General features: G+C 56.9%; 1 protein-coding gene across 5 annotated transcripts in view; it reads left to right on the forward strand.

Annotated features, from left to right (window-relative positions):
* Positions 1-4,539, forward strand: part of ALG12 (ALG12 alpha-1,6-mannosyltransferase) — a 24,923-nt gene extending 20,384 nt beyond the window's left edge. For 2 of the 5 annotated variants that reach the window (XM_032345868.1, XM_032345867.1), the window contains exons 4-9: positions 639-812; positions 1,507-1,701; positions 2,120-2,223; positions 2,599-2,822; positions 3,384-3,759; positions 3,990-4,539. In XM_032345868.1, the coding sequence (XP_032201759.1) occupies positions 639-812; positions 1,507-1,701; positions 2,120-2,223; positions 2,599-2,822; positions 3,384-3,759; positions 3,990-4,142 (1,226 nt within the window). In that variant the 3' untranslated portion in view covers positions 4,143-4,539. Of the gene's footprint in view, positions 1-638; positions 813-1,506; positions 1,702-2,119; positions 2,224-2,598; positions 2,823-3,383; positions 3,760-3,890 lie in introns of all 5 variants that reach the window. The other 3 variants (XM_032345870.1, XM_032345869.1, XM_032345871.1) reach the window with 3 other exon arrangements.
* The last annotated feature ends 14,394 nt before the right edge of the window (positions 4,540-18,933 follow it).

The following is an 18,933-nucleotide window of genomic DNA, read 5'->3' on the forward strand; positions in this document are numbered from 1 at the left end:
CAGCAGCGGCCTCCTTCCTGGCCCCGGGGGTCACCGTGGACACCGTGTGCAGAGGGTCCTGGATCTTCTGTGCGCCTGGGTGGACAGCTGTTAAGGGAGACGCAGAGCATCTGTGCCGCCGCCCCACCCCCTCCTCGTTGAGCCAGCCGCCACCACGGTTCCGTTCCGGTGCCTTTTTGCCCTGTCCATACGCAGACGCCCTCTAGGTTCCCCCACAAACGCGCACACACTCTGGGGCTGTCCGTAGACACCTGGAAATCGTGCCGTCACGTGGGACAGCTAGACAGGCTCAGCTGGCTTTGCGGGGTCCCAGGAGCCCCAGACGGGGTGACGTGACATCTCCAGGGTGCCAAGCCAGTCGCACTGACCTACGGACACACCTACCCTGCCCGATGGCTGTGTCCCCCAGGGCTCGCCTGCCCTGGGCCACGCGGTCACAGTGGAGCTGTGGGGTTGGGGTGCCAGGGTCCAGGCTGTCCCTTTCCCGCGCCCTGTCCATTTTCAGTAGCGGGTCGACACCCCTCTTTCAAGGTGGCTTTACTGTCATCTGGTCATTAACTTGCCGTCACCGGTAACCTGTTGGGTCCCCTGGGCCTGCGCCTGTCACTGCTGACCACATGCCTTGCCACATTGTTCAGTCAGGGCTGTGCTTGGACTCGGGGTCATCTTCGGACTCTGGACTTTACAAAAGGAAGTGAGGCGGCAGTTTGGAGCCACGGTGGCCACCATGTTCTGCTGGGTGACGGCCACACAGTTCCATCTGATGTTCTACTGCACACGGACACTCCCCAACGTGCTGGCCCTGCCTGTGGGTAGGTAGCTACTGGGCATGCCGGCCAGGGGCAGGGGCGTCCGTCTGGGCCGCGTCTGCCTGCGGACAGCTGGACCCCACTGGGCATCTCAGAAACGCCCGGGAGCAGGCAGGCCTGTGACGAGGAGCAGGGTCTCGTGCTGGGTGGGGGTGCGGTTTCCAGCAAGAGGCCCAGGTGCTCAGAGGAGGCTGCCTGGGAGGGTCCCTGGTGCGTGGACAGTGAGCGCTTGGCTGAGAGGAGCTGCCTGCGGGGACATGGGACGGCCGCACTCTGGGAGCCACGAGGAGACCGAGAGTCGGTGGACGAGAGGCTGTGGGTGGCGTGGGTCTGGGGGTCTGCGCCGATCTGAGCAGCGGGGCCTGTGGGAAGCGGTGGAAAGGCGGCAGGCGGGGCGCCAGCAGGACATGGTGCGTGCCCGGGAGGGAGGCCGGGCGAGGCCGGCGCTGGATGTGTGCTGCCGGGGGGCCTGGAGCAGCTAGGGGGCCGGCTGCGGGGACGCAGGCATCTGGGCTGTGGGTGCCGTCGGGCCTGCGGAAGTGGCCTCAGACTGCGTGATGGCGCAGGGCCGTGGCTGGAACCCGCAGCCCTGTGTCAGCACATCTGGGTCTGAGCGACATGCTGTCTTCCGGAGGGTTCCATGGGGCTTTCGCAGTGAGCAAGTTGACCGGCCTGCCCTGGCCCCCGTGTCTTGCAGTCCTGCTGGCCCTCACGGCCTGGCTGCAGCTGAAGTGGGCCCGTTTCATCCGGCTCTCGGCCTTTGCCATCCTCGTCTTCAGAGCCGAGCTGAGCCTGCTGCTGGGCCTCGCGCTGCTGCTGCTTCTCGGCACCCGGAGGCTCTCCGTGGCGAAGGCCCTGCGCTGTGCCGTGCCGGCCGGACTCCTCTGCTTGGGTGAGTGGGACTCGCCGGAGCCGTTCTCACGGGGCGCGCTGCTCTGCTTGTAGGAAGGTGAAGACAGACTCGGGAGAGCGGGTTTGTGCTGAGTGAAATCGCCTTAACTTTGAGCCGCGCGATGGAGTCTGAACGTGGCTCCCCGGCGGTGCTGCCCGAGCCGCCCCCAGGAGGCCCTCACCCCTGCTCGGGGTTCTGTCCCCAGGCTCTCCCCGGGGTCTGGGCCGGGAGGGGTGGCTGGGCCCTGCGCCTGGCCGGCCGGGGACGCAGTGGTCCTAAGGAGCGCGTCGCTCCCCGGGAGGCCTGGTGCGTGGCATCCGTGCCAGTGTGGCTGCCTCGCGGGACGCTGACCCGTAACCGGGAAGCCGGAGCCGCTCGGGCGGCCGGTGCGCTCCTACGGGATCCTCTGTCTCAGCAGGACTGACGGTCACCGTGGACTCCTATTTTTGGCGCTGTCTCGTGTGGCCGGAGGGAAAGGTGCTCTGGTACAACACGGTCCTGAACAAAAGTTCCAACTGGGGAGTATCCTTCAGGGGTGTCCGTAGGTCAGGCCACACAGGCGAGGCGGCGGGAGCCGCTTTCCTCCCTGTGGAAGCACCACTTCGCTTTTGGATGCGGAGTTTCTGCCTTAGCGTTCGGGGTTGTCTTAGGACCTCATCAGGGTTGGTTGTGGAATAGTCCAGCATCCGCGCGAGCTCAGAGGAAAGTGTGACGAGTCCCTAGCGCACCCGCCTCGGGACAGGCCATCCTGTGGGCGACGGGGAGGCCGGGGGGCAGCGCGGTGCCAGGCCGGGGGGTCTGGGAGCTGCAGGCAGGAGCCCCTGTCGGCCGTGCCGCCCCGCTCCGCGCGGACAGGGGACTGGCTGGCATGTGGCCTCCTTAACTGTCCCGCCCGAGACCTCCCCGCTGCTGTGGTATTTCTACTCGGCCCTGCCCCGCGGCCTGGGCTGCAGCCTGCTCTTCGTGCCCCTGGGCGCCGTGGACAGGCGGGCGCTGGCACTGCTGCTGCCCTCGCTGGGCTTCGTGGCGCTGTACTCACTGCTCCCGCACAAGGAGCTGCGGTTCGTCATCTACGCCTTCCCGCTGCTCAACGTGGTGGCCGCCAGGGGCTGTGCCTGCCTGTGAGTCCTCCCTCCCCCGGCCACGCGCTCGCTGGCACACGGGGACGGTGTGCAGCCGGACAGATGTGTCCGAGTGGGGAGGGCAGTGGGCGGGAGGGGCCGGCCTCTGCTCCGTCTGAGGTCCGTCGGGCCTGCGTCCACTCGGCGGTGCGAACCGTCTAGGGCTCGGCCGCCTGGCGGAGACACTCACGGTGTGGCTACAGGGCAGCCGGGCAGGCTGCGGGCGGGCGGGTGGTCCCCGGGGCCTACTTCTCCGCGGGGGTGGGGGGGCGCTCAGGGGGCGCTGTCCCCGTGGGGAGAGTGTTTGTCCGGGCAGGGGATAGGCCAGAAGAAAGGGGAAAGGCAGGGGAGTGGGCTGGGGCTAGGAGACGGGGGAGTGGGATTACTGAGGGAGGGGCCGGCCCAGCACAGAGCCAGCGGCCCGCGGAGAGGGTGCCCGGGCCGTAGGCAGGGTGGTCCCACGGGGCTGCTGCTCTCCGGAACGGGGCTGCGGGGCGGCGGGGCTGCGGGGCTGCGGGGCTGAGGTGGGACGGTCTCTGAAACGTACTGTTCTCCTGCCAGGCTGAACAGCTACAGGAAGTCCTGGCTGTACAAGGTGGGCTCCGTCCTTGTGATAGGACACCTCTTGGTGAATGCCACATACTCGGCCGTAGCCCTGTACGTGTCCCACTTCAACTATCCCGGTGGCGTGGCCATGTGGAAACTGCATGAGTTGGTGTCTCCCAGGACAGGTGGGCGCTCGGGTCTGTGCTGGGGTTTCCCCGGGACAGGTGGGCACTCGGGGCCGTGCTTGGGGCCAGCTGCAGCTCCGGCCAGGGACGCAGCTCTCAGTTCTCACGGAGCACACGCGGTTTTCCACAGATGTTGTCCTGCACATCGACGTGGCTGCTGCACAGACAGGTGTGTCCCGGTTTTTGGAGGTCAACAGTGGCTGGAGGTATGTTCCCACTGTGACATGACTGCAGGCGAGACGATCCTCCCAGAGGCGGTGCCGGGGCTCCCTGGGGCACCTGGATGCTGGGAGCCGGCCTGGGGCCTCCGGTGTACAGCCACGCTCTGATCTTGCAGGTATGACAAGAGGGAGGACGTGCGGCCTGGGTCTGGGCACATGCTGACCTACACGCACCTCCTCATGGAGGCCGCCCCCGCGCACCTGGCCCTCTACAGGGACACGCACCGGGTCCTGGCCGGCATCGCAGGCACCACTGGCGTGAGTCTGAACCTGACCACGCTGCCACCGCTGGACGTGAACCTGCAGACAAAGCTGGTCCTTCTGGAGCGGCTCCGTGGGCCTTCCTGAGCAGGGCCGCGTTCTTCTGAGGACATTGGAGCTCCGTCAGCGTCCCTGCAGAGGAGACCATACAAGAAACAACAGAACCATGGACGTGCCCTGGACGGAGGCCTGAGGGAAGAGCCCAGCTCCTCCACGGCTGCCCAAGACCACACGCGGTCACAGCAGCAGGGACCGCAGGCCTTGCCCTGCACTTCGGCTGCTGCCCCTGGGCCTCTTGGAGCACCCGAGAAAGTGCCCCATGGAGGGGTATCCTGTGAGTCTTTGTGAAGGTGGACAGCGGGAACCGCAGTGCCTGCTGCCCCTCCCCTGCCTGCGCTGCAGGACGAGGCCTTTGCGGGCACAGGCACGACATTCCCATCCCACACAAAACTGGGCAATTCAAGGAGGACAAGAATAAAAATTTAGATGTTTCTTTATTAGACATCTCGGGAGAAGTAACGTTGCCAGAGACCCCTTCGTGTAGGTTGTCTTAAGGGATAACTCTCGTATCTTTACACTTTACTGGATAAGTATTTACGACGTACCTGGAACGGATCCAGCACCACGAGGCGCTGAGCACAGTGTGCAGAAATGAGCGTCATCGCACATACGTGCGTGGGCCACGGCCCTCCCCACGCCACACGTCCTTCTACCACGCTTGCGCTGGTGCCACACGCTTGCTTGTTCTGTGTCCGCGCCCGCCCTCCACGTGAGAGCCCCAACTCCAGCAGTTTCCCGGTGTTTGCTTGCTGGCTTGGCTACACAACTGCAGGTTTGTAGGCAGATCGGGGTCTTCAAAGTCCTTGGAGGAGCCCTCCTGCGTCCGTGTGCTGGTTTTCCATTTGAAAGCTAGCCGGGTTCCCATCTTTCTGTTAGCATTCGGTCTCGGGACCTGCCTGCCCGCCCTCCCCCTCGCTTCCAGAAACTGGGCTGCTCGCAAAGACTCACTCTGAGGGGGGCGGCACCCCCTCCTGGGCTCCTCCACGTCTTTATAACGAGTGTCACTGCTTTCTGGCTCATCCTTTCTTTTTGTGAAGATGAGCGAACACACGCAGACTCATTCCCTTCCTTTCGGTGTGCCCTTTTCTCTTTGGCACCTTTTTCTTCCCTCAGACATGCCTCCTGGTGCCCGGAGACTTCGTGCCCAGTACTCTGCCGTGGGAGTGTCCGCGGCTCGCTCAGCCAGGCTCCTGCGTGTGGCGCTGGGCCGCTGCTAGAACTTGGCAACTTCACACCATGCTGCACGTGTGACGCCACGTGTGACGCGTATTTTCCTGCTGTGTGAGGTGTGTCTTGACGGTGAATTCCAACGAGCGGGGATGCGAGCTCTCGGGGAAACGTGCATCCGTCGGGCTGGGTATTGCCGCGTCTCCCTTCCCCGGGCTGGCGCAGCGTTAGCTCACCCCTTGTGCTCTAACGGGGGAGCCGTGGGGTCTCCGTGGACTTCTCTTCTTCCTTCGGGAGTGAAGGTGGACCTCTTCGTAGGATGAGCAGTCATCGGGTTTTGTACGTTGTCTGCTCACATATTTGTTTTGTTCACGTATCTGTTTTCCGCTGGACCTGGGTCATTTCGCCCTCACTTGATAAAAACTCTTCACTTTTTGGGGTGCTGGTCCTTCCATCCAGTATATGCTGCAGATAATTTCTCTGTTTGTCCCTTGTCTTCTGACTGATTATGAAGCACTTTCCTGGGCGCGAGTTTGCTCAGTTTCACATTTGCACACGTGTTTACTGCTCTTTTCTTGACCCGCTTCCTATTTGGGAAGATTTTCCCACGCTGGGGCTCCACCCTGTTTTCTGTCCGTCACTTCTGCCTGTAGACTTCGGTCCGTTTGAGGTCGCTTCCGTTTGTGTGCGGGGCGGACCGTATTTTATCTTTCTCCACGTGGCTGTCCGCCTACTGACGGGCCACCATTGCCTCAGAGATCTGAGGTCACAAACAGAATATCCACGTTTCAAGTTTGGTCGATTTTGAGAAAAGCCGTTATAACTCTGTGCAGACTTTTGTGAGGATCTAAGATTCCAGCTCCTTTGTGTAAATACGAGTACATTTAGTTTTATAAGAAACCGCCAAGCTGCCTTCCACGGTGGCTGCACCACTGTGTCCCGCCAGCCGTGCTGAGAGCTGCTGCTGCTCTGCGTCCTGCCAGCGCTCGGTGTTGTCGGTGTCCTGCCCCTGGGCCGTTCTGACAGACGTGCAGGGGTATCTCGTTTCATGGTGCACTTGCTGGGTGCACGTGACGCGATGCTTACCTGCTGTCTGTACGTCTCTGTGTTTGCTGATATCTTTAAGACTCTTTTTCAATGGGATTGAAGTTTCAATCCGCTTACTGTTGAGTTTCAAGGGTTCTTGGTACATTGGGGATAGTAGCCCTTTGTCAGAGGCATCTTTTGCATATTTTGTCCCGTCCTGTGGTGTGTCTTACTCTTGTGACATGGATCTTTCATAGAGCAGAGAATTTTAGTTTTAACAAAGTCTAGCTATCAGTTCCCTCTTTTTGTGCTTTTGGTGTTGTATCTGAAAAGTCATCTGCAGGGGCGCCTGGGTGGCTCAGTGGGTTAAAGCCTCTGCCTTCAGCTCGGGTCATGATCTCAGGGTCCTGGGATCGAGTCCCGCATCGGGCTCTCTGCTCAGCGGGGAGCCTGCTTCCCCCTCTCGCTCTGCTTGCCTCTCTGCTTACTTGTGATCTCTGTCTGTCAAATAAATAAATCTTAAAAAAAAAAGGTCCTCTCCACACTCAAGGTCATCTAGGTTTTCTCCTATGTTACTTCCTAGGGATTTTATAATTTGGATTCACATTTAGGCACGTGATCTGTTTCGTGTTAACGTTTATGAAGGTGTAGGTCTGCGCCTAGGTTCTTGTTCTTGTTCTTTTTTTTTTTTTTGCAAGTGAATGCCCAGTTTTTCCAGCCCCATTAGTTGAAGAGACCGTCTTTGCTTTATTGTGTTGCTTTTAGTCCTTTTTCAAAGATCAGCTAACTGGATTTATGGAGGTCTATTTCTAGGCTATTTTGTTCCATTGATCTATTTAAATTTTCTTTTGCCAATACCACATTGTTCTGTTTAACTAGCTTTATAGTAATTCTTGAAGTCAGGTAATGACAGTCTTGCAACTCTGTTCTGCTTCGGTATTCTGTTGGCTATTTTGCTTATCTGTATAAACTTCAAAATTGTTTTATCAATATCCACAAAATAATTTGCTGAGATTTGATCAAGATTGCACTGAATCCACAGATCAAGTTGGAAAGACCTGACATCTTGACAGCATGGAGTCTTCCATGAATATAGAATTCCTCCCCCATTTATTTAAGTCTGATTTTGCACATCAGAATTCTGTTCTCTTCCTGGGGCACCTGGGTGGCTCAGTGGGTTAAAGCTTCTGCCTTCAGCTCGGGTCATGGTCTCAGGGTCCTGGGATCAAGCCCCGCATCGGGCTCTCTGCTCAGCAGGGAGCCTGCTTCCCCCCCTCTCTCTGCCGGCCTCTCTGCCTACTTGTGATCTCTGTCTGCCAAATAAATAAATAAAATCTTAAAAACACAGAAGAATTTTGTTCTTTTCCTTATAGAAGCCTTGTATATATTTTATTAAGACTTATGCCCTAAGGATACCTGCGTGATTCAGTTGGTTAAGTATCTGCCTTCAGCTCAGGTCATGATCTCAGGGTCCCAGAATCGAGCCCTGCGTCGGGCTCCCTGCTCAGCAGGGGGCCTGCTTCTCCCTCTGCCGCTCCCCCTGCTTGTTCTCTCTCTCTCTCTCTAATAAATAAATAAAATCTTTAAAAATATATTTATGCCTAAATATTTAAATTCTTTGAGTGATAATGTAATGATATGCTTTTAATTTCAAATTCCATTTGTTCATTGGTGGTATGTAGGAAAGAAATTGACTTTTGTATATTAACCGTGTCTCCTGCAATTTTACTATAATTGCTTAGTTCCTTATCAATTCTTCTTATCAGTCACTTTGTCCTTTCTACTTAGATGATCATGTGACCTTGAATAAAGAGTTTTATTTTTTCTTTGCCAATCTGTGTACATTTTATTTCCTTTTCTTGTCTTATTGCATTAGCTAGCATTTCCAGTTCAGTGTTGAAAAGGAGTGGTAAGAGAGGACATCCCCTCTATGCCCAGTTTACTGAGAGCTTTTATCATGAATCAGTGTTGGATTTTGTCAAATGCATTTTCTCTATCATGATCATATGATTTTTCTTGTTTAGTCTGTTGATCTGATGGATTAAAGATTTTCAAATGTTGGGCGCCTGGGTGGCTCAGTGGTTAAGCCGCTGCCTTCGGCTCAGGTCATGATCTCAGGGTCCTGGGATCGAGTCCCGCATCGGGCTCTCTGCTCGGCAGGGAGCCTGCTTCCTCCTCTCTCTCTCTCTGCCTGCCTCTCTGCCTACTTGTGATTTCTCTCTGTCAAAATAAATAAATAAAATCTTTAAAAAAAAAAAAAAAAAAAAAAAAGATTTTCAAATGTTGAACCAGCTTTGCATACCTGGGATAAATCCCATTTGGTCATGGTATATAATTCTTTTCATAAAATTGTTCGGTTTGATTTGCTTTTTTTTTTTTTTTTTTAAGGATTTCTGCATCTCTGTTCATGAGTGATTTTGGTCCATAGTGTCTTTGTCTGGTTTTGGTGTCAGGGAAATGCTGGCTTTGCAGAAGGAGGCAGGAGGTATCCCATTTATTTCTATCCACTGGAAGAGATTGCAGAGAATTGTTTAATTTCTCCTTAAATATTTGGTAGAATTCACCAGTAAACTGATCTGGACCTGGTGCTTTCTGTTTTAGAAAATTATTAATTGTTGATTCAATTTCTTCAATAGATACGGGCCTATTCACATTGTCTATTTCTTCCTGTGTGACTTTTGGCAGATGGTCTTTCAAGAAATTGGTCTGTTGTTATCTAGGTTATCGAGTGTGTGTGCATAGTTGTTTGCAGTATGCTTTATTATCCATTTAACTTCCATGGATCTGTAGCGATGTCTTCTCTTTCATTTCTGTTATTAGTAATCAGTGTCCTTTCTCTTTGTTTTCTTAGCCTGGCTGCAGACTTATCAATTTCGTTAATCCTTTCAAAAGAACCAGCTTTTGGTTTCATTGACTTTCTCCATGGATTTCCTGTTTCTGATTTCGTGAATTACGGCACTGATTCTTATTATTTCTTCTGCTTACTTTGGACAGAATTTGTTCTACTTCTTCTATTTTCCTAGGTAGAAACTTAGGAGTATTTATTTTGGATCTTTCCTCTTTCTGATATATGCATCCAACACTAAACTTCCCTCTAAGCAGCACTTTCACAGCATCCCACAAATTTTGGTAACGTATTTATTTTCATTTACTTCCAATTATTTAAAAATTTCTCTTGATTTAATCTTTTACCCATGCATTGTTTAGAAGTGTGTTGTTTAGGGGCGCCCGAGTGGCTCATTTGGTTGTATATCTGACTCTTGATTTCAGGTCAGGTCATGATCTCAGGGGCACGGGATCGAGCCTGCATTGGGATCTGAAATGGGTGTGGAGTCTGCTTGGGATTCTCTCTTCCCCTCTGCCTCTGCCCCCCACCCCTACCCTGCTCACCTGTGTTGTGTGTACACGCTCTGTCTCTCAAGAAGAATCAAAAAGTGTGCGGTTTGATATCCTGTATTTTGGGATATTCCAGTTGTCTTTCTGCTACTGATTTCTAGTTTAACTCCATCATGCTCTGAGAGCAGATGTGGGATTTCCACTAGTTTATATTTGTTGAGGTGTTTTATGGCCCAGAATGTGGTCCATCTTCGTGAATGTTCATGTAAACTTGAGAACAATGTGTGTTCTGTTGTTGGGTGAAGTCGTCTACAGATGGCACTTTTTTTTTTTTTTTAAAAGATTTATTTATTTATTTATTTGACAGATCACAAGCAGGCCGAGGCAGGCAGAGAGAGGAGGAGAAGAGGAAACAGGCTCCCCACTGAGCAGGGAGCCCGACATGGGGCTCGATCCCAGGTCCCCGGGATCATGACCTGAGCCGAAGGCAGAGGCTTTAACCCACTGAGCCCCCCAGGCACCCCTGCAGATGTCACTTTTATCCAGCCGATTGATGGTGTTGAGTTCAGCAATGTCCTTACTGATTTTCTGCCTGCTGGGTCCGTTCGTTTCTGAGGTGGCTGTTGAGCCTCTGGAGATGACAGTGACTCAGCTATTCCTCTTTGTAATTCTCTTATCTTTTGCCTCCTCTGTTTTGATGCCCTGTTGTTAGGTGCGTTAAGGATTGTTGTGTCTTCTTAGAGAACTGACTCCTTCATCATTTTATAATACCCTTCCTTGTTTATCTCATTACTTTCCTGCCTCTGAGGTCGGCTATCTTTTGAAAGATTTTTTGAAGTCTTTCTTTTGATCACTTGTTAGCATGGTACCTGTGACCTTCCTCTGTTCGTTTACTTCTAATCCATACGTGTCTTTATATTTAAAGTGGGTTTCGGGGCACCTGGGTGGCTCAGTCGGTTGGGCGGCTGCCTTTGGCTCGGGCCATGATCCCGGGATCGGGCTCCCCGCTCGGCGGAGAGCCTCCCTCTCTCCCCTCTGCTTGCTGCTTTGTCTCCTTGTGGTCTCTGTCTATATCTCTCTCTTAAATAAATAAATAAAATCTTAAAAAAAAAAAAGATAAAGTGGGTTTCTTGGGACACCTGGCTGGCTCAGTCAGTAGAGCATGCAACTCTTGATCTTGGAGTGGTGAGTTCAAGCCCCGTATTGGGTGAAGGGATTATTTACATAAATAAAACTTAAAAAACAAAAAAACAACAAAGTGGGTTTCTTGTAGGCAACATGTTGTTGGGTCTTGTTTTTGATCTACTCTGTTAGTCTTTAACTGAGCATTTTCTATGATTCCATTTTCTCTCCTTTTTGGCATATTTGTTCTACTTCATTTTTCCTTTTTTTTGGTAATTGATTGCCCTAGAGTTTACAATACATATTTGCAGCTAATCCATGTGTATTTTCAAATGACACTACACCACTTCATGGGTAACATGAGCACCTCATAATTAAATAACCCTAATTCTTCTCTCCTATACCTTGTGCCACTGCTGGCACTCACTTCTCTTTTATATGTGCTACATAAGCATTAAGATATGTATTTCGTATGTATGTCAGCAGACCTAATTCTACGTTGTTGATCTCATTATTTTGAACAAACTTATTGGTTAGACGGAGAATAAAATGTTAACTTACTTCCTCATTTTCTGTAGATCTGAGTTTCTGACCTATATTATTTTCCTTTTCTCTAATGAACTCCCCATAACCTTCTTCCAAACGTGTCTGCTGGCCACGAATTCCCTCAGTGTCTTTTTTTTTTTTTTTTAAAGATTTTATTTATTTATTTGACAGAGACACATTGGCAAGGGGAGTGGGAAAGGGAGAAGCAGGCTCCCTGCCAAACAGGGAGCCCGATGCAGGGCTCAATCCCAGGACCCTGCGATCATGACCAGAGCCGAAGGCAGAGACTTAGACTGAGCAGGTGCCCCGCCCTCAGTGTCTTTCAGAGAAAGTCTATTTCTCCTTCATCTTCAAGAATGCTTTCCCAGCATGTGGAGTCCTGCGTGGGATTTTTCTCTCCACACTTTAAGTATCTGGTCCATGTTCTTTGCACTTGCAGGATTTCTGAAACGTCAGATGTGGTTCTAATCTTCGTTTCTTCACAGGTAAGGTCACCTCCCGCCCAGCGGCTTTAGGACGCACAGTTGTGTGTGATTTTCTGTGAACTGAAGGCAGTTTACAGTTAGAGGTGTCAGTTGCTGTGTTTCACTTCGCTTGCTTCCTGGGCCAGCGGCGTGCGTCCGGCGTTCAGCCGGGGACGTCCTCGGCCGGCGCTGCGGACGTCTCTTCTGCTCCCTGCCTTGCTTGCCCTCTTCCCACCGCACGGATGTTACTCCTCTTGCCGTTGTCCCGTAGCCTTCGCCTATTCTGTGCTGGTGTTTTCCAGTCTTTCTCCTTATTTTCAGTTTTCAAAGACTCTTGTGACATACCCTCGAGCTCAGAGATGCTTTATTTCACCACGTCCGTCCAGGAAGCCCGCAGAACGCTGTCCGCTGCGGCGGCTGCTCCCTAGTCCGCTGCGGCGGCTGCTCCCTAGTCTTTGTTGCCGGTGGACCGCGCCGAGGACCAGCCAGAGGTGGAAATGCGGTGCCTCTCGTGTGGGTCTGAGCGTCCCCCGGCACGGCTGGTCACACCTGACTCTCCCGCGTGGGCGCTTGCCCCTACCTGCCCGTCTTTAATGTCTGCCTCCTCCGCCTGCCCCACAAGCGGCTTCGGAAGAGCGGGGCGCACACCTCGGCCGCCTGCCTGGCCGCCTGCCTCTCCGTCTGCACCTCCCTGGTCGGGAGGAGCTGTGAGCCGCTGGCGTGCGGGCCGCTGGCGCCGGGCTCCGGGGAGGACAGGGCGCTTTCCAGCTGTGCGAGCTGCTCCAGGAGCAGGTGCACAGCTGCCCGCCGGCGGCGGGGAGGGGCTGGGAGCTGCTCCTGAGCTCAGAGCCCACAGTGACCGAGATGAACGGCCCTGGAATCTGCACACCTTTGCCGCTGCCAACCGGAGCTCCGGCAGGGCTGCACTCGGGCCGGGGATGGCATCCCGGTGCCGCCCGCACGGCCGTGTCCACGGGCCCCTCCTGCACTGACCCTAGCTTAGGAAACAAGCATCCGGCATCTTGTGCAGGGCCCTGCACGGTAGCCCTCTGACTGCGCCCTGCTGCTGTCTGACGTGGGCCTCCACGCCGTCTTCTCGCGGGCTGGACGTGAATCCGAAGGGCACGACTGGGTCTGGGCTCGGTCTTTGCGGCAGAGCCCCTCCCCTGGGAGCTGCGTCCGGCCTGCCTGAGGGTCGTGCTGCCCAGGCCAAGCCCATCACCGACCCCACGATTACAGTGATTCTTGGCCAACGTCACCATGGGGACGGTAACCTGTACCTCTTCCACTTCCCTTCCGGAAAGATCCAGAAGCCATTAGGGACAGCCCAGCAGGAGCATCTGCCCCCGAGGGGTGAGGGAGCTGCCAGTCCAGCGGGCGTGCGAGGCCAGGTGCCTGAGAAGGCGACGCTCCGGGGGCGGCCGGGCCGGGCGTGGCGGCCACACGGAGTAAGGAGGGTTTCCGTAGGGTCGGGGAGCAGGGCACAGCAGCCCGATGTGAGGTGTCCGAGCCCGAGCCGGGTAGGAGGCGTCAGGGAGCGGGGACAGAGGCACCTGTCAGGAAGGGACTGCTGAGGGTGCTCAGAGATGGCCTGAGAAGGGGCCGTGAATACAGAAAGAGAAAAGTGGAGTGAGCCCTGCGTGTTGGTTCCAAACGTGTGACAGAGAGGCCTGGTGACAGCGTACTCGGCACAGAAATAGAAATGCAAATGTACCTGCGCCCCGCGAGTCCCCACGAGGAGCCGTACCCCAGCAGGGACAAGCACGGCCCGCGCCTGGTCCTGGGCTCTCCATGCAGCCCCCAAAAAGGGGCCAGGGCGCCTGGGGGAAGCACCCAGCTCCGCCACGGGGCAGGCAAGGAAGCTGAGCCCAAAGGCATAGCCGTAGCCGCGGCAGCAGGACGCTCGCAGAGCAGTGGGGCTGCCAGAAGGACACACAGGCCGGACCAGGGGCTCCCGCTGGCCAGATCGGGGAGAATTTGTGCACACTAGCGAGAGTAACAGCTCATAAGTGAGATCTTAAATGTGCCTTAAACACGAGCAGATCACACTTGGTATGGGGACTGGCGTGTTTACGTTGTCTCAAAGGGCTCCACACGACACACTTTTTTTTTTTTTTTTTAAGATTTTTATTCATTTATTTGACAGAGAGAAATCACAAGTAGATGGAGAGGCAGGCAGAGAGAGAGAGAGAGAGGGAAGCAGGCTCTCTGCTCAGCAGAGAGCCCGATGCAGGACTCAATCCCAGGACCCTGAGATCATGACCTGAGCCGAAGGCAGCGGCTTAACCCACTGAGCCACCCAGGCGCCCCCGACACACTTTTTAATTACAAGGGAAGACGGCTTGCAGCGAGGGGCCTGGTAGACTCCTGCACCCAACCAGGTGCACGGTCTTGTGAAGCCACCACCCAAGCCAGCTCCTGCTGGCGCCACAAAATGACCCCAGCTGGCAGCAATGTGGAGGCTAGAGACACTGAGTCATGTTCCAGACTGGGGGGGCGGGTAACAGATCAGCTCCACAGGACACGCGCCGCAGGGCTGGGTCGTGGTCAGCATGGTCGGCCCTCCGTGGAAGTGGCTGGGGCCTTGGGTCAGCACCGTGGTCCAAGGCTCTCCGCAGACCCCACTCTGTCCGCGGGACCTTCCTGGGAGGCTGACCCTCTTGAGGTGAGCCTCCCGCGGCTGGCACGACCCGCTCAGGGGCGCGGGGAGGAGGGTCCTTGTGTTGGACTTGCGGTGACCCTGCAAGACAGGGATCGTTTGAAGATGCAATAATTTTTTAAAAAATATTTTATTTATTTATTTGGCAGACAGAGATCACAAGCAGGCAGAGAGGCAGGCAGAGAGAGAGGAGGAAGCAGGATCCCCGCTGAGCAGAGAGCCCGATGCGGGGCTCGATCCCAGGACCCTGAGATCATGACCTGAGCCGAAGGCAGAGGCTGAACCCACTGAGCCCCCCGGGCGCCCCAAGATAAAATAATTTTTAAAACCAGTTTGCGTTTTATGAAACAGCTTATACATCGGAGCTTCCAAACAACTGCATACGGGGTGGCCGGTGGGCTCAGGCCTAAGCGTCTGCCTTCAGCTCAGGTCATGATCCTAGGGTCCTGGAATCGAGCCCCGCTTTGGGTTCCCTGCTCTGTGGGGAGCCTGCTTCTCCGTCTCGCTCCTCTACTGTGTTCCCTCTCTCGCTTTCTCTGTCAAATAAATAAAATCCTTAAAAAAAAAAAAAAAAAAAAAAAAAAGCTTGAGCAAGGTGCTTTATGCAAACCTCCGAGGCTGAGAGGAGGTGGCCTGGAGGCCACGGGGGGCCCAGCACGGGGGCCCAGCACTGGGGGCTGGGCGGGTCACTCTGGGGTTGGTGCTGGCGACCCACTGGCTGCCTGGGAGCAGAAGCCCCAGGCCAGTATTAAAACAAACAATACGAGGGCCTGGGTGGCTCAGTGGGTTAAGTCTCTGCCTTCGGCTCAGGTCATGGTCTCAGGGTCCTGGGATCGAGTCCCGCATCGGGCTCTCTGCTCAACAGGGAGCCTGCTTCCTCCTCTCTCTCTGTCTGCCTCTCTGCCTGCTTGTCATCTCTCTCTGTCAAGTACATAAAATCTCAAATTAAAAATAAAAAAATAAACAATACGTTGTTGGAATATACATGTAATACATCATATGCCCCAAAATGACATACAAATTCAACCCCATGTCCATCAAAATGCTGTCTGGATCTCTCATGGAACTTGGCGGCGGAGGACCAAGTGCCAAGGGAAGTGGGAAAACGAAGGGACAGGCGTGTTCGGACTCCTCAGACACCCTGGGAATCAGGGTGCCGCGCAGGTGGCGAGCGGCCAAGGGGCCCATTAGCCCTGCAGGGGCGCCGCGAGTGGGGACAAGATGCCTGGGTCTGCAGTGGCCGGGCGGGGACGAGGGAGCACAGGCCCGCTCCAGCCCCGGAAGCCCGGACCCCAGACGGGCGCCCGCCGGAGCCGGGCAGCGGGACCAGCAGCGCCCCGATCGTGGACGAGGCCGCGGCGGGCACAGGCCACGGGGCGCACCCCTCACACCGCTGGCCTCCTCTCGGCCGCAGCGTTGCTGACGGTCAGGAACTTGATAAACACAGGAAACCCCTTCGATGTTTAAGGAAAACGCAGTGGAGTTCGCGACATCAACACGCAGAACGCTTCCTGACCCGGAAGTCCCCACGAAGCACACGCCTCCCTCCGGGACACAAGTCGCAGCGCCGTGGAAACGGGACAGGCAAGGCTCACCGCGGGCAAACATGCGGGACCAGCACTTTGAGACGCTGTATTTCATGCCCTGGACGGGACTGTTCGAAAGTCCTCATTTTGATTTCCCCACTTTTACCAGAAATGCTGTCCTTCCTTCTGCCTGGAGAGCTCCCTCGGGGGGTCACAGGGAAGGCCTGGTGGTGACTTTCAGTCTTGTTTCGTTGAGCACGTGGCTTTTCCGGGAACATGACGGGGCCCCGGCACTTAGAGCCCTACCGACGCCCCCGCGCTCCCGTTCGAATGCCAGCGCCGGCGGGAGTCCCTCCGGACGTGAAGGTGTCTCTGTCTCCGATTCCGTGTCCTTGGCTGGCAGCACGGCTGGTGGACGGGGCCTGCTTGGGGCTGGCGCATGTGACCGTGGACGGCGGGGTTGGCCGGGCAGAGCCACGGGCGACCCACCCTCGGACACGAGACCTGCCCACTGAGTCCCCGACGGGTCAAATATGCTCTGTTCACAGGATTTCACTCTCCGGCCACAATCCCCACCGGCCTTCCTGAGCGGATCCGTCGCAGCCCACGTCTCGGCTCTGCCTCGGATGCCCCCGAGTCGTCTCCGGTCTGCTCCCGTCTGTCCCGCAGTCCTTGGTCATAGCTGGTTTTTTGGTGTGTCTCGTGTTTTCGCTGAGCGTCAGACTGAACTACTTGAAGCTACAGACGCTCTGGACCTTTTCACTGGAAGACATTTACTTGCCCGGACGCCACCGAGCTCGCTGTGTGGAAGCTGGTCTCCCGCTGGCTCTGGAGCCCGGGGCCCCCACAGCGGCAGGCCCCGCGGTCGCGTCTCCCCCTCGGAGTGCCTGCTTATCTCCCAGCTGCCATCCCGGGCACACGCACCTCGGGGAGCGGGGACCTGCCTCGGGGCAGCGGCCTGGCACGAGGCCCTTCCTGAGGCTCCCCCGTTGTCCAGCACCTGGGCTCCTGGCCGTGTCACTGCTGTGTCTCCCTGCCCGCGGCCACCGCGTCCAGCTCAGGCCACCACCTTCAGCACGCCAGCCAATGTCCCTCAGGGGTCTCCGCTCGCTGGGGCTCCTTCCTTGGATCCGGGGGTGCCTGCTCCTGTTTTCTCTGGCCTTGATGGCTCTCAAGGAGGCCCAGTCTACTACCGGCTGCCGCCAGAGTCAGAAGGGGAAGGGAAGGGAATTTTAATGTTAAAGTCCAGTGTTTCACATCCATTTACTCACCGGGTGAGACCCGAGCTTATACAAAAGGCTCTCTCCTACGAGTGAACACGGAAGTGGGCCCGCTGACCCGCAGTGTTGCCCCGCACGTGAACCAGGCAGCTCCGAGTCAGGTTTGAGCGGAGTGCAGGCGGACATCGCACAGCGGACCCGCTGTCCTCAACAGGCCGGCCACCGTCCCCCTCACACACCGCTGCCGACGTCGGCCACTCCTTCCCGCGGGACGGTTTGCCATTCCCGCGGTGTCGGACGGGGCCACGGTTCCAGAACCACCCACCGGCCACACAGCGGGACAGATGCGTGGGGCTCAGGGGCCTCCCACACAACCTGTCGGCCGCACGCCTCACCGGACAGCGGCAGCCCAAGGCCACAGGTTTTAAAAGCTGGGCAGAGGAGTAGACCAGCTCGGGAGCGAAGCAGCGGCGAGCCGCACAGGCTTGTGCTCCGAGGGCCCGGACGTCTGCCCACACGGCTCCGCGGCAGCAGGCGGGGCGGGGTTGGGGGTGGGACAAGCGTGGACGGCCAGGGCCGCACCCCAGGAAAGCGTCACAGAGACAGAGTCTAGACCATGGGCTCTCAGGAGCAGGGACCATGTCCACGTCCCCCACGGCTCTGTGCCAAGAGCTGGCCTGGGCCTGGAGGGCGGATGGTCCCTCGGACACCGAGCGAACGACAGCTTGCGTGCTGCAGTCACCCTGTGCTCCCTCCTCTCAGGGGACAACCCAGGACGCCCAGCAGATCGCCCCTGCTGCCCACACGCAGCCCCGCAGCCATGACGGCTGGGACGCGGAGTCCAGCTCTGTCCTCACCCCACAGCCGGCAGCCAGGGTTGCCCAAGCGGGTCCAGGGCCGGAGCCCTGCTCTGGCGGGGGCACCTCCCCAACACCACCAGGCTGGGAGTCCTGCCCGCCCGCAGCTTGCGGTCCTCGTGTGGTCAGACCCTCCCCCAGGTGGAGACCTGTGTCGACCCTGGAGACCTGAACGAGTGCACCCAGGCTCCCCCCAGAGTCCCAGCCACACCGCTGGGAGCCGGGAGACCCGCCTCCCCCAAACACACACACACGTGAGCGCCTGGTGCTCCAGCCCTGGTCCTGACCTCAGCCCACGGGAGGGCCCCGCGGCTCCATGCGCAAAACAGACACGAGCTCCTTCCGGGAAAGTCGTGGGCTCCAGTACCCGAACTTCGCACCATCCGCTGTGGACTCGGGCACTCACTTCCTGCGGCTTGGGGAGATCCTGGCCGGGGAAGACCGACGGCGGGCTGAGCCCCAGACTGGGGAAGGCTCCCCCGGAGCATCACGGCGCGCACTCACGGCAACCCCCGGGGGAAGTACCACGGCCGCGCGGCTCCCTAGCCGGTCCCTGGCCGGGGCTCCGTGGGCGTCTGGACAGAGGCCGTGCTTGTGGGGGCCCGGGCAGGGCGTGCGTGGGGCCCACGGCGGAGGCGCCGGGCGCTGCCTGTGGACTCTTCCCCTCTGGCTCCCAACGCACGTCAGCACGGACTGTGAACCCGAGACCCAGGGGGTCTTGCCGTGTCGCTCCCGTTAGCAGAAACACGGTCACTGCTGCGAGAATCCCACCTCCTCCCCTACCCCCACCCCACCCCCGGTGGAGGCCGGGCCGAAACTCCCAACTCCGGAGGCTGCGTGAGTGGCTCCCAGGGTGGGGGTGGGGACGACCCTCCTGTCATCCTCAGAATAAAAAGCCAGTGTCCTCCAGCAGTA

Source organism: Mustela erminea, chromosome 6 (assembly GCF_009829155.1).
Source record: "Mustela erminea isolate mMusErm1 chromosome 6, mMusErm1.Pri, whole genome shotgun sequence".
Lineage (NCBI taxonomy): Eukaryota > Metazoa > Chordata > Mammalia > Carnivora > Mustelidae > Mustela > Mustela erminea.